The sequence below is a fragment of the Sapajus apella genome, unplaced genomic scaffold (genome assembly GCF_009761245.1).
Source record: "Sapajus apella isolate SASKATOON/1434 unplaced genomic scaffold, GSC_monkey_1.0 scaffold245, whole genome shotgun sequence".
NCBI classification, from domain to species: domain Eukaryota; kingdom Metazoa; phylum Chordata; class Mammalia; order Primates; family Cebidae; genus Sapajus; species Sapajus apella.
In genome coordinates, this window is record NW_022437185.1 from 241724 (window position 1) to 254818 (window position 13095).

A 13095-nucleotide genomic window follows, 5' to 3' on the forward strand; every position below is an offset into this window, starting at 1 on the left:
AGGGAAGAAAGAAGAGGGAAGGAGGAGGAGGGGCGGTCAGCAGAGGACGAGTGTCACCGAAGCCCTGGGGAGGATGGGGCTCCAGGGAAGAGGACAGCGTCCCCAGGGCCCACCAGGACAGGGTCAGAAAGGAGGAGGAGGCCACAGGGAGGCTGAGGAGCAGCCCCGGAGGCAGAGAGGAGGCCAGGGTTGAGGGTCAGGGGCCTGCTATTCAGGGAGGATGTCCTTGACTCAGCCTTAAGCGGTCACTGGAGCTCTTGGGGCCCGGGGTCAACGGTGGCAGGGACAGAAGTGGAGCCTGGCAGGGTGGCAGAGACAGCCAGGCAGGAAGCGGGAGAGGCTGTGCCCCGAGGGCAGAGTGCCCGCGCCCCCTCCCAGCAGCCTTCCCAACACATGAAATCCCAAAACCAGAGAGGCCTCCAGGCCCCCGTTTGCCATGCGTAGAACGGGATGCCCTCACGGAAGACACTGCAGGCCCCCGGCAGGATGGTTCTGAGGCTCCTGCCATCCCGCAGGCCCCGCAGAAGCCTCACCCCTGTCTCCCACAGGCACCTCCCGGCGCCGACAGCAGCCCCAAGGGTGGAGAGACGGGGAGTTCAGCCCAGAGAAGTCAAGGGGGCCTGGCCGTGGCCGGTTCCTACTGTCTCCACACAGCGCCACGTGCTCCCCCCAAAGAAACGAGCTCAGATCTCAGAACTTCCTCAGTGAGAGACCCCCGCCCCCCAAGCTGGGCCCCGGGCCCCCGACGCCCTCACCTGTCGGGGTTGCTGCACGGTTCCTGCAAGCAGGGAGGCTGCAGCCCGTGGACCACGCGCGCCTCCAGCAGAAACTTGGGGGCCCAGAAGCCCAGGGCTCCGGCCACAAAGGCCATGGCGGTCACGCCGAGGGTCAGCCACACAAAACTCCAGCTGCAAGACAGACAAGGTGCCTCGACGGACGTCGGGCGGGGCTGGGGCTGAAGGGGCCTGTGCACCCTCCCGCTCCTGGGCACTCCGGGAACTTTCCATCTCGTGTCTCGTTGACCTTCAAGATTCCGTAGGCAGCATTCGCCACCCCCTCTTTACAGGCAGGCAAACTGAGGCGCCAAAGAAGAAGGCACTCAGGTTTCCCCAAGCTCCAGCCTCCAGATCCTTCCCGGCAGCGCCCTGAGCTCCAGCCTCCCCGACGTTTCTGAGTCCCCCACCGGCACCCCCTGGCTCTGGCGTGCCGCCTCCTCCCTCCCTCCTCTCTGCAGGACCTCTCTCCACTCTCCCCATCCTGAGGGGCCCCCATCCAGCATCACATTCTGTAGGAAGCTGTTCCTGGCTGCCCCATCTTCCCCTGAGTCCTCCTGGCCAGTGCCACGGCTCAGCACCAGAATTGGGTCCTGTCCATGGCCTGCACTGCAGTGACTCCGAGGCCTGGGACCAGCAGGGGACCCCTGCCTGCCTCCCCAGGGGTGGCTGGCACCGAGGATGACACACGCCACGAGGCTGGGAGAGGTGAGTGATGAACTCCCAGCATCCTCCCCGAAACCCAGAGAAGCGGGCAAGGCTGGAGAATTCCTTCTTGAATAAACGGACAGCAAGGCTCTGAATGCAGGGCAGCAGCAGCAGCAAGGCTGGGGCTCACGCCATCTTCCTCCCTCCCTGTCCATATTTCTGTCACACGGCAAGGTGATGGGGGGCTGAGCTCTAAGGGAGGCGGGGGCCACTTCCATGGGTAAATGGAATCTCAGAGGAAGAGGAGGGCTGTGAATACTTGGGCAACCAGGGAGGGCTCCCTGGAGGTGGAGAAAGGGGGGTCAATGAGGCTGGGGCAGACAAAGGGGTTTTTCCGTGGCTGGCAGGGACACTCACTTTCTCCCCAGGTATCTGACGTCTTTGAACCAGCTGCTCCTGGAGCCTCCTGCAGACCCCTCCCCTTGCGTCTCCGCAGCTCCCCGGGGTGGGTCTGGAACCAGCAGGATAAGCAGGATCAAGGCCACGGCCTCCAGGCAGGGCATGATCTGGGGACAAGAGAGCCCAGGACGCTGAGAACCCCGGGGACAGCTGGCCACAGTACCAGCCAGCGTCTGACCTCTGGGGTCCAGGCCCTGGGGTAGTCGGGGTGACATGATTCCTGGGTGCTGCTATCTGCAGAGTGGGACGTACCCCTGTTTCTCAGCCCACTCCCCTGCAGCCTTTCTGGGGAGTGAGGTCTCTTTGGGGCTTGATGTAACTCCTGTCTTTCCAGTACTGACATCACTTTTTCGGGGCCAGTGGGCCTGAGATGTTTGAGAACAGGGACCCTCGCTACACTGGCCTGGCCTCCCGAGGATTGCTGCCCCTAGAGCTGACCTTTCCCTGGGCCAGCCCTCCATCTGCCACACCCGTCTTTGGTATCCCCTCCTAGGGGCCCCTCGGCTCAAACCCCAAGGACCGGGATCTCACTGCCTGCCTTGGGTGGCCTTCAAACAGCTCAGACCATGAGACGATACATTCGAGCCAGGTCAGACCTGCCTCCTTGAAGCCCACCCCACCCGCAAGATTCCGGCTCTGGCTTCAGTGCTCCACACACCAGCCCCTGGGCACTCCTAGGGCTGAGCTCAGCGCCTTCCTCTGCAGAATGGTCGTCTCGTGCCCACATTGGAGTCACTATGCCTGCAGCCCCTGCCTGCAGCAGGGCCTGCACAGCGTCTTCCCAGCATCCTGCCCCACTGCCCAGCAAGCCTCGCTGCCAGCCCTCAAGGGCCTCCTCGGTGCCATGATCCTCGGAAATTCCATCTCTGTCTCACTGACCCCCAAGATGCCTCCGGTAGCATTTACTATCCCCACTCCGCCCCCAGGCAAACTGAGGCTCGGAAGAAGAAGGCGGCTCACTTGAGGTCACATATGGAGGACACGAAGTAGCCAGCTTTGGAACCCAGGGTCACGACCTCCACAACCCACGCTCCCTATGAGGCCCCAAATGTCCAAAGCTGCTGATGCCTGACCACCGCCCCCCACCGTGGCGCCGGGTGCTATGCCAAGTGGCAAAGGTCATCCGAGGCTGGAAAGTCCCTGCCGGTCCAGAGGGAAAGCAGAGGGAAGACAAGGAAGCTGGACTCACTCGGAGGGCCCAGCGCCAGCTCCCGGTCAGCGCCGTCACAGCCGACCCCAGCACATAGCCCAGGCCACTGCAACAGAGGGGCGAGGGTGATGGGCTGTGGGGGGGCGCAGGAGGCAGACCCCATGGCCAGCCTGACCCAGGGTACCCTCACCACCCCAGGGAGCTGGCCCTCTGCAGTCTCAGAGTTGTTTCACTGAGGAAAGTAAGCCACGTGGGGCCCAGATGTCCACTGCCCTTGATCAAGCCACCAGCGGCCTCTGGCTCCCAGCCCGCCCCCAGCGCCACTCTCCCACCTATGGGGACACCCTCCACCCTCCTGCCCAAGGCCGGGCCCTGCTTAAGTCAGGCAAGTTCAGGAAAGCAGGGTCAGAGGCCAGGGTCCTGACTGCAAGCCCCACCCGGGCCGAGCCTGTGGTGGGTGCAGGGCCTGGTCCTGGCACACTTCCTCCCCTGGCCTCCCTGGCCGGCCCCTCCCTGCATGGGCCGCGCGGCCGCCGAGTGTACGAATCTGTAGGTGCATCCCATGCCCTCTACTCCTCCCCGCCCATCAGCTGGCAGCCTTGCCCCGTTCACAGATGAGGAAACTGAGGATTGGAAAGGTAAACTCACACAGTGAGGAAGGGGTAGCATGAGAACTCCAATCCCAGCTCCTCTGGTCTGACCTCTCCTACCCACCCCAGCCCCTGTTCTGACTCCTTCGGGCCTCAGTTTACCACCTGGGGAAGTGGGCCCATGGGTGATACCAACCTTCCCACGGGGATGAAGATGTAGAAGGCGGCCAGCACGCGGGTGCGCTGGTCCCTCACAAAGAGGTCGCCCAGGACAGTGGGTGCAATGGTGGCGTAGCTGCCGGAGCCAGTGCCCATGGTGCCCCGGGACAGGAAGAAGAGCCAAGCATACTGGGCAAGCGGGCACAAGACCACAGTGAGTTCCAGAAGCCACCCATAGGGCCAGGGGCCAAGGGGACCCATGACACAGGACCCCAGAGGAAGGAGAGGGGATCGGGGCTACAGACACCTCACTACCCTCCCCCCTCCAGGTTCCCAAAGTCACACGTGTGTCCCCTGCAGCCACCACCTGCCCTCCTGCTCAGGGGAGCCCTTCTCCTGGGTCCTCCCATGGCTAACCAGGCCAGTTCCCCAAGACAGCAGCTGTCACCCTCAGCCCCACCCCAGCAGAGTCGGGCCGAAATGAACCTGGTGTGGCAGTGAGAGGTAGGAGAGAGGAGGCCTCCTGTTAAGAAAGTCCACTAGCAGGGCGGGCGCGGTGGCTCACGCCTGTAATCCTAGCACTTTGGGAGGCCGAGGTGGGTGGATCACCTGAGGTCAGCAGTTCAAGACCAGCCTGGCCATCATGGTGAAATCCCATCTTTAAAAAAATAAATAAATAAAATAAAATAAAGAAAGTCCACTAGCTTGACTGGGTGCGGTGGTTCATGCAAGTAATCCCAGCACTTCGGGAGGCTGAGGCGAGTGGATCACCTGAGGTTGGGAGTTCGAGACCACCCCGGCCCACAAGGTAAAACCCTGTCTCTACAAAAATACAAAAATTCACTGGGCTCGATAGCAGGTGCCTGGTATCCCAGGTACTTGGGAGGCTGAGGCAGGAGAATCGCTTGAACCCAGGAGGTGGAGGTTGCAGTGAACCAAGACCACGGCATTGCACTCCAGCCTGGGCAACAAGAGCAAAACTCTGTCTCAAAAACAAAAAGAAAAAAGAAAGAAAGTCTCCGACTCTGACCTGTACAGGCTCAGCTGGGAGCTGTGCCCTCACCTCCTCTCCCAGCCCTCAGTTCGACCCCCACTCATAGCCGGGAATGGAGAAGAATTGTCCCCACCCAGCTCTGACGGCGCTGGGCCAGGGAGGAAGCAGGTGGGGAAGGGGCCCCAGGGGCCTGGGCAGGGGCCTGGACACCTACCTGGCGTGGGATGAAGGAGCCAGCCAGGCCAGCTCCTGACCACAGCAAGATCCCGAAGCCCATGGTGGCCTTCCGGCTATGTCGGTCACCCAGGTAGCCAAACACGGGTGCAGACAGCAGCAGGCAGCCGATGAAGACTGGAGGAGACACACAGGGGCAGCCTGGGTCCCCCCCACAACTGTGGTGGGGCAGGTGGCCCGGCAGACCCGGGGAAGGAGCCTGACTCAGATGCCGCAAGCTGGCATCTTGGCAGTTGGCCCAGGGCATGAGGAAGAAAAGATAAGGTGAATCTCACAGTGCTCTGCCAGCACGCAACCCCAGCCCAGAGTGTGGGGGCCTGGACCCGGCACTGGCTCTGAGCGTCACCCCAACACTGGAGAAGTCACCATCCCCTCCAGGCTGGTAAAGGTGAGATGGGAGTGAATACGGAGCGTCAGGCATGGAGCAGATGACAGTCTCCCGGCTTTACAAAGACACGTGACCCCTGTGAGCCTGGATATGGGACTGGTCTGATTCTTCTTTCATACACCTGCTGGGGCGACAGGAAGCAGGGGAAGAGGGAAGTCCACCTGGGCCTGCTCTGAGCAGCGGACGAGGATGGTTTTGAATGAGCACACTGTGCTGGGATTGGTGGCTCACACCTGTAATCCCAGCAGTTTGGGAGGCCGAGGCAGGCAGATTGCCTGAGCTCAGGAGTTCAAGACCAGCCTGGGCAACATGGTGAAACCCCGTCTCTACTAAAAAAAATTCAAAAAATTAGCCAGGTGTGGTGGTGGGCGCCTGTAACCCCAGCTACTCTGGAGGCTGAGGAACAAGAATCACTTGAACCTGGGAGGCGGTGGCTGCAGTGAGCTGAGATCACACCACTGCACTCCAGCCTGGGTGATAGAGCAAGACTCCAGCTCAAAAAAAGAAAGAAAAAAAAAGAACAAGCACACTGACTGTGAACTAGTGACGAGTCCAGGAAGACTGGAAAGAGTTGGTTTTCCTACTAGGTAAAACGTTCCCTGGACACAGATGTATTTATACCTCCTTCTTCCTTTTTTTTTTTTTTTTGAGACAGAGTCTTACTCTGTCACACAGGCTGGAGGGCAGTGTCTCGATCTCAGCTCACTGCAGCCTCTGTCTCCTGGCCTCAACCCGTCCTCCCACCTCAGCCTCCAGAGTAATTGAGACTACAGGCGTGTGCCACCACACCTGGCTAACTTTTGTAGTTTTTGTGGAGATCGGGTTTCGAGGTCTTGCCCAGGCTGGTCTTGAACTCCTGGCCTCAAGGGACCCACCCTCGGCCTCCCAAAGTGCTGGGATGACAGGCGTGAGCCACCGCGCCCGGCACGCTCTCCATTTTTCCACTGGGCTGTTGTTTGTTAATATGTTTTGGAAATAAGTTCCCATCGTTTTTTATATTTGTTTTAAGAATTAAAAACGCAACTTCTGGGACTAAGTTGGCTGGGTTTGCATCCTGGCTCACCACTCTGGCTGCGTGACCCGAGGCAAATTCCTTAACTCTTCATGCTCCCTTTCATCAGCAGCACTGTTCTCTTGTTGCATTACTGACAGGATGAAGTAAAATAAAGCACATAAAAGCTATCTGCATAGCTTCATGGAAATGTCCAATAAATGTCACCTATTATTACTACTAATTGCATAATTTCACTCACCATCATACAGAAGTGTTTAGCTTTGATGTGGTCAAATTTATTAACCTTCCAGAGGGGTAAGGGTTGTTTCATGTCTTGTTTATGTATATCTTCTTTACCCAAAAGTTATAAAAAATATTTCCCAGCTGAGTACAGTGGCTCACACCTGTAATTCCAGCACTTTGGGAAGCTGAGGCGGGCGGATCACCTGAGGTCAAGAGTTCAAGACCAGCCTGGCCAACATTGTGAAACCCCGTCTCTACTAAAAATACGGAAATCAGCTGGACATGGTGGCTTGTGCCTGTAATCTCAGCTACCAGGGAGGCTGAGACAGGAGAATCACTTGAACCTGGGAGGCAGGGGTTGCAGTGGGCCAAGATTGTGTCACTGCAATCCAGGATGTGTGACAGAGCAAGACTCTATCTCAAAAAACAAACAAACAGCAAAAGAAAACAAATATATATATATATATATATATATATTTCCCCATATTTCTCATCTGCAGGGATCACTTGCGGGCTGTAAGTCCCTGAACCTGCAGACGCGCTGTGAACCTGCAGGTGCCTCTCCCAAGGGGAACACAGACACTTCATTATTTCCCAGCATCTCCAAATTCAAATCATTTCTGTGACATAGCAGGTGAAATGAATCCTCCCGGAGTTAAAAGAGGCTCGGGAGGCACACCTCCTGGATTCAAAATGGAAAATGGGCATAAGAGTAAAACCTGCCTCGTGGGATTGTCGTGAATGTAAAATAAGCTGATATTTAAAGCACTTAGAATACTGCCTCGCACGGGGTAAGGGCCAAGTCAGTGTCAGTTTAAAATATTACTAATGAATTAACAAACTCCACAGCCTCCCTGCCCCACGGGTGGGTGGAGGGAGCCTGACCACTGCGTCTCCTCACCTTCCACCCCTTTCTCTTTTAGTTTTTTTGAGACAGTCTTGCTCTGTGGCCCAGTCTGGAGTGCAATGGCATAACCTCGGCTCACTGCAACCTCCGCCTTCTGGGTTCAAGCGATTCTCCTGCCTCAGTCTGCTGAGTAGCTGGGCTTACAGGGACCCACCACCATGCCTGGCTAATTTTTGTATATTTTGTAGAGATGGGGTTTCACCGTGTTGGCCAGGTTGGTCTCAAACTCCCGACCACAGGTGATCTGCCCACCTCGGCCTCCCAAAATGTTGGGATCACAAGCGTTAGCCATGGTGCCCAGCCCAGCCCCTCTATCTCTTCACCAACCTCTCTCTCAGTCACCAGGTTCCTCCTCTCAGCAGCCCTGTGGACAGACAACAGGCTGGGGCTAAGGGCCATTGCACGGCAACCCAAAAAGGTGAAGAGACTCACCTGAGCCACCAGAGACCATCAGCCTCCAAGCCCACTGACTCTTCCATGACATTTTTGGGTTGTTTTTGCAAAGATGACCCTTCTCTTCGCCTACTCCCAAACACACACACACACACACACACACACACACACACACACACCTCCCTCTGTGGCCCAGGTCTTGTGGTAATAATCCTGACCACTATGGTGAGAACCAGGTAAGGGCAGGGCACGGTGGCTCACGCCTGTAATCCCAGCACTTTGGGAGGCCAAGGCTGGTAGACCACCTGAGGTCTGGAGATCAAGACCACCCGGGCCACACGGTGAGACCCCATCTCTACTAAAAATACAAAACTTAGTGGGCATGGTGGTGGACGCCTGTAATCCCAGCTACTTGGGAGGCTGAGGCAGGAGAATCACTTGAACCCAGGAAGTGGAGGTTGCAGTGAGCCGAGATCATGCCATTGCACTCCAGCCTGGTCAATAAGAACAAAACTCCATCTCAAGAAAGAAAAAAAAAAGAACCAGTGAAGGGAAATATTGACTAAACCACCATTATCTATTTAATCGAGAAAGCTGTGGGTGTTGAACCAAGATGGTCTTACTTCAGCTACTTAACCAAGATGTGGCTGGAAGATCGGCTGCCGGCCTCTTGGCCACAAGACTGAGGGGCAATTGGAAATGATGCGTGTTCTAAAGCCGTGATCTTCTAACTCTCGCTCACGTCACTCTCAAAGAAGTTTCTAGAACTACGTACCCCTCCACACATTTTCAGCTAGCACTAAAATGTTCTTATCATAAGCTTGAATCGTTGCCAAGGATGGGATTTCCCACGTTGTTGCGTATTTTTTTTAACTGTATTTTCATCCAAACTCTTGGAGCTACAGGGCCGAGTTGATTCCGTTTCTGGGAAATCTCTGCAGTAGAATCTAAGCAAGGACGCCCATCCTCTTCTGCCAAACCAATTACACAATCAAACTGATTATAAGAAAAATGTTGGTTTTGTTTTTTTCAGTGAAAGAAATGTGTGAACATGCATCCCTGGGACCATTATCTCACTCTGAATTCTAATTTGTGGATAGATGGTAGACATGGCACGCAGGGATGGCTAGATAAGGCCTGGCTCCTTGCCTGGGCCTGGAGCCTGGAGCAAACCTCCCCAGCACATGTCTCCTGATGCTCTGCTTCGCTCCCAAGGCCCCCCCGACAGAAACCAAGCATCCACGCGGGAGGGAGCCTGGAGGGTTTTACACCCAGGACAGGGAGAGGAGTCCCTGTCTGCTTCCCTCAGTAGACAGGGAATTGGGAAGGGGAAGAAGAGGAAGGGGAGGCACAGGCTGACCACAGGCTTCTCCTCAGGCAGATCATTTTAGGAAAATACACACAGGCTTGAGCATCTAGAAACGAGTCAATCTCTCAAAACTCTCTGTGTTCATGCAGCCCCTGGAAAGTTATTGTATATCCCCAGGGATACCTGTACCCAGTTTGAGAAGCATGTTCCTTTTCTTTCTTTTTTTTTTTTTTTTTTTTTTCTGAGATGGCGTCTCGCTCTGTCACCCAGGCTGGAGTGCAGTGGTGCCATTTCATCTCAATGCAACCTCCGCCTCCTGGGTTCAAGAGATTCTCCTGCCTCAGCCTCCTGAGAAGCTAGGATTACAAGCGTATGCCACCACACTCGGCTAATTTTTTTGTAATTTTAGTAGACACGGCGTTTAGCCATGTTGGCCAGGCTGGTCTCGAACTCCTGACCTCATGATCCACCCGCCTCGGCTTTCCAAAGTGCTGGGATCACAGGCGTGAGCCACCGCGCCCAGCTGAGAGTCATGTTCCAAAGCCCTGAGACGATGGGCTGTTAGGAGGCCCCTCAGCACATGCTAGTTACAAGCTGGGTGTGTGTGCACGTGTGTGTCATGTGTTGTGACCATGTGGCACCAGTGGGTGTGTGTCGCCATCCAGGCACCCACAGGGGAAAAGTTCATGCCTCGTGGCCCCAACCGCTCTGATGCTGAGATGGGACGTGTGGCCGCCCTCGCTGCCGGGTGTTAAGCTCTCTGTGGGCCGCGCCCCTCTGAGCCCATGCGGGCGGATGTGTCTGTCTGTCTGTGTCTGTGTCTGTCTGTCTTCGTGTGTCCCAGTAGTCAGATTTTTCAGGTCCGTGAGAGGAAAGCACACATCATGATTTCTCAAACGCAAGCAAGCCTCAGGTGCACAGCTGAGCTTCACCGATGCCAAGGGACGGAGTGATCAGCTCCGCAGCCAGGAGCTGAAGCGCGGGGCCTCTCCCAGCCCCACCTCCCCCTGCTCTCCTGCGGTACCCTCCACTCGAGCTCGTGCGGCTGTCCCAGCCTAGGCTCCCTCCTCCTCCTGCCCAGATCGCCCCTCAGGCCACACCCCACCCACTCCCTGTGCCAGCGGACCCAGCGGGGCTGAAGCTGGGCACAGAACATGAGCCACTGAAAGAGCCCACCCCAGCATGAGCCCAGGGCCCCAGCTCCAGAGCTGGGACTCCTCCTTACCAGTCTGAAGCAAACCAGCATTGCTGTCACTGATGTGGAAAAACGTCTGTACATCCAGCAGCACTCCTGCGGACAGAGGGACAGTGCTCGCAAAATGGGAAGTTGCCCTCCTGGCGTCGAAAGGGGCACAGGGCATGGCACCCAGCCTAGTGTCCTGTCCCCGTCTCCCACACATGTATAACCACATGCACACAAGAGCAGGCACACAGAGAAGTGTGTGCATATCAAACACTCAAAGCAACAAGCATCCCGAAGGCACAGATGTTCACACACACACGTTTACACACACGCCTGCAGCCACGTGGCTCCTTCCCCGCTTCATGTGCGAACACAGACCCAAGTCGTGGCTCACACCTGCAATCCCAGCACTTTGGGAGGCTGAGGTGGGCAGACCACAAAGTCAGGAGATCAAGACCAGCCTGGCTAACACAGAGAAACCCCGTCTCAACAAAAAAAATACAGAAATTAGCTGGGCGTGGTGGCTTACACCTGTAGTCCCAGCTACTCAGGAAGCTGAGACGGGAGAATCACTTGAACCCGGAAGACAGCGGTTGCGGTGAGCTGAGATTGCACCACTGCACTCCAGCCTGGGCCACAGAGCGAGCCTCTGTCTCAAAAAAGAAAAAAAAAATTAGCTGGGCGTGGTGGCGGGTGCCTGTAATTCCACCTACTCAGGAGCCTGAAGCAGAAGAACCGTTGAACCCAGGAGGTGGAGGTGGCGGTGAGCCGAGATCGCACCCATTGCACTCCAGCCTGAGCAACAAGAGCAAAACTTGCTCTCAGAAACAAAGCAAAACAAAACAGAAAACCAAGGCGTTGCCAGAGGAACACACCTGCAGAGGCACAAATATACACACACGCGGAACTCACACTCACAGACATGTACACCCAGCCTCATACACCCAGACACACATACACACGTGCAGCGAGATGAACCCGTAAAGACACGCCCAGAGTTCTGCCAGCCTGTGCATAGGCTCAGGGCTGCCACCCACGGTGCAGTTGGAGGGGCCGGCGGCTCTCTTGCTGCGAGGTGCACAGTGCTTCACTTAGGCCGCTGTGTAAACGGAAGCCCCTGGAGGTGTGTGACACGGCGGCCTTGCCCATGCACAATCACCAGGCATGCACAGATGAACAGATATGTACAAAGACACAAGTGTCCCGGCTTGCACACACACGTACACGCATAAGCATGTTCTTCCCTAGGCGCAGCAGCGGGTACCCCGGCTAATGCACAGAGACAAAGTGGGTCTCCCAGACACTAGGGTCTGTTTCCTGGTAGCCTCTTGGTGGTATCTCAGAAGGTTCTGAGTCTGCAGTACCCGCTCACATGAGCCAGGCAGCTCTGGCCCTTCATTATCATGAAGAAGAATGATCATCACATTTATGATCGGAAGATGACCGAGACCCAGGCCCTGAGCTGTACACACGACACTGTCATCCTAAAAGGTGGGGACTCTCACTGCTCCCATTCTACAGACAAAGAAACAGAGGCTCTAGGTGCCCAAGCTTAACCATGTGAAGCTGGAAGAGCTGAGACTCAAATCTCAGCCACAGGCATCCTGTCCACACACCCAGAACCACAGAAGGGGAACAGAAGCCCCCACGTGGGTCCCCACAGAAACACCCACCCCAAGAAAGCCCTGCATGCACACCTCCAAGACCTGCCCCATGTGCATAAAGATCAAGGAATCGGGCCAGGTGTGGTGGTTCACACCTGTAATCCCAGCACTTTGATAGGCTGAAGCAGGCGGATCGCAAGGTCAGGAGATCCAGACCAGCCTGGCTAAACCTTGTCTCTACTAAAAATACAAAAAATTAGGCAGGAGTGGTGGGACCTGCCTATAATCCCAGCTACTCGGGAGGCTGAGGCAGGAGAATCACTTGAACCCAGGAGGTGGAGGTGGCAGTGAGCCGACATTACGCCACTGCACTCCAGCCTGGGTGACAGAGTGAGACTCCATCTCAAAAAAAAAAAAAAAAAAAATCAAAGAAACAGAGAAGCAACGTAAGAAATCTTTGTTTAGACATTTAATTTGTCCCCAGGTGCCACCAAAACCTGGCATACAAACCAGTGTGTCTTTTTCCCACTTTTAATATTTTATTTCTTGTTGTTTGTTTTGTTTTGTTTTTGAGATGGAGTCTCATTCTTTCATCCAGGCTGGAGTGCAGTGGTGCAATCTTGACTCATTGCGACCTCCGCCTCTTGGGTTCAGGCTATTCTCCTGCCTCAGCCTCCCAAGTAGCTGGGATTACAGGCACATGCCATCATGCTTAGTTAATTTTTGTATTTTTGGTAGAGACTGGGTTTCACCCTGTTGGCCAGGCTGGTCTTGAACTCCTGACCTCAGGTGATCCACCTGTCTTGGCCTCCCAAAGTGCTGGGATTACAGGCACGAGCCACCACGCCCGGCCTGTCGCTGTTTTTTAGAGACAGAGTCTCACTATGTCACCCAGGCTGGAGTGCAGTGGTGTTATCTCAGCTCATTGCAACCTCCACCTCCCAGGTTCAAGCAATTCTCCTGCCTCAGCCTCCCAAGTGGCTAGGATTACAGGCATACACCACCATGCCTGGCTTATTTTTTTGTAATTTTAGTAGAGACGGAGTTTCACTGTGCTGACCAGGCTG

General features: G+C 55.8%; 1 protein-coding gene across 1 annotated transcript in view; it reads right to left on the bottom strand.

Moving 5' to 3' along the window:
• Positions 1–13095, bottom strand: part of SPNS3 (sphingolipid transporter 3 (putative)) — a 56117-nt gene that overhangs the window by 39043 nt on the left and 3979 nt on the right. Inside the window, exons 2-7 of the mRNA XM_032271692.1 lie at positions 10467–10532; positions 4988–5124; positions 3817–3968; positions 3070–3136; positions 1839–1987; positions 756–908 (exon numbers count right to left, since the gene is read on the bottom strand). Of these exons, the coding sequence (XP_032127583.1) occupies positions 756–908; positions 1839–1987; positions 3070–3136; positions 3817–3968; positions 4988–5124; positions 10467–10532 (724 nt within the window). The remainder of the gene's footprint in view (positions 1–755; positions 909–1838; positions 1988–3069; positions 3137–3816; positions 3969–4987; positions 5125–10466; positions 10533–13095) is intronic.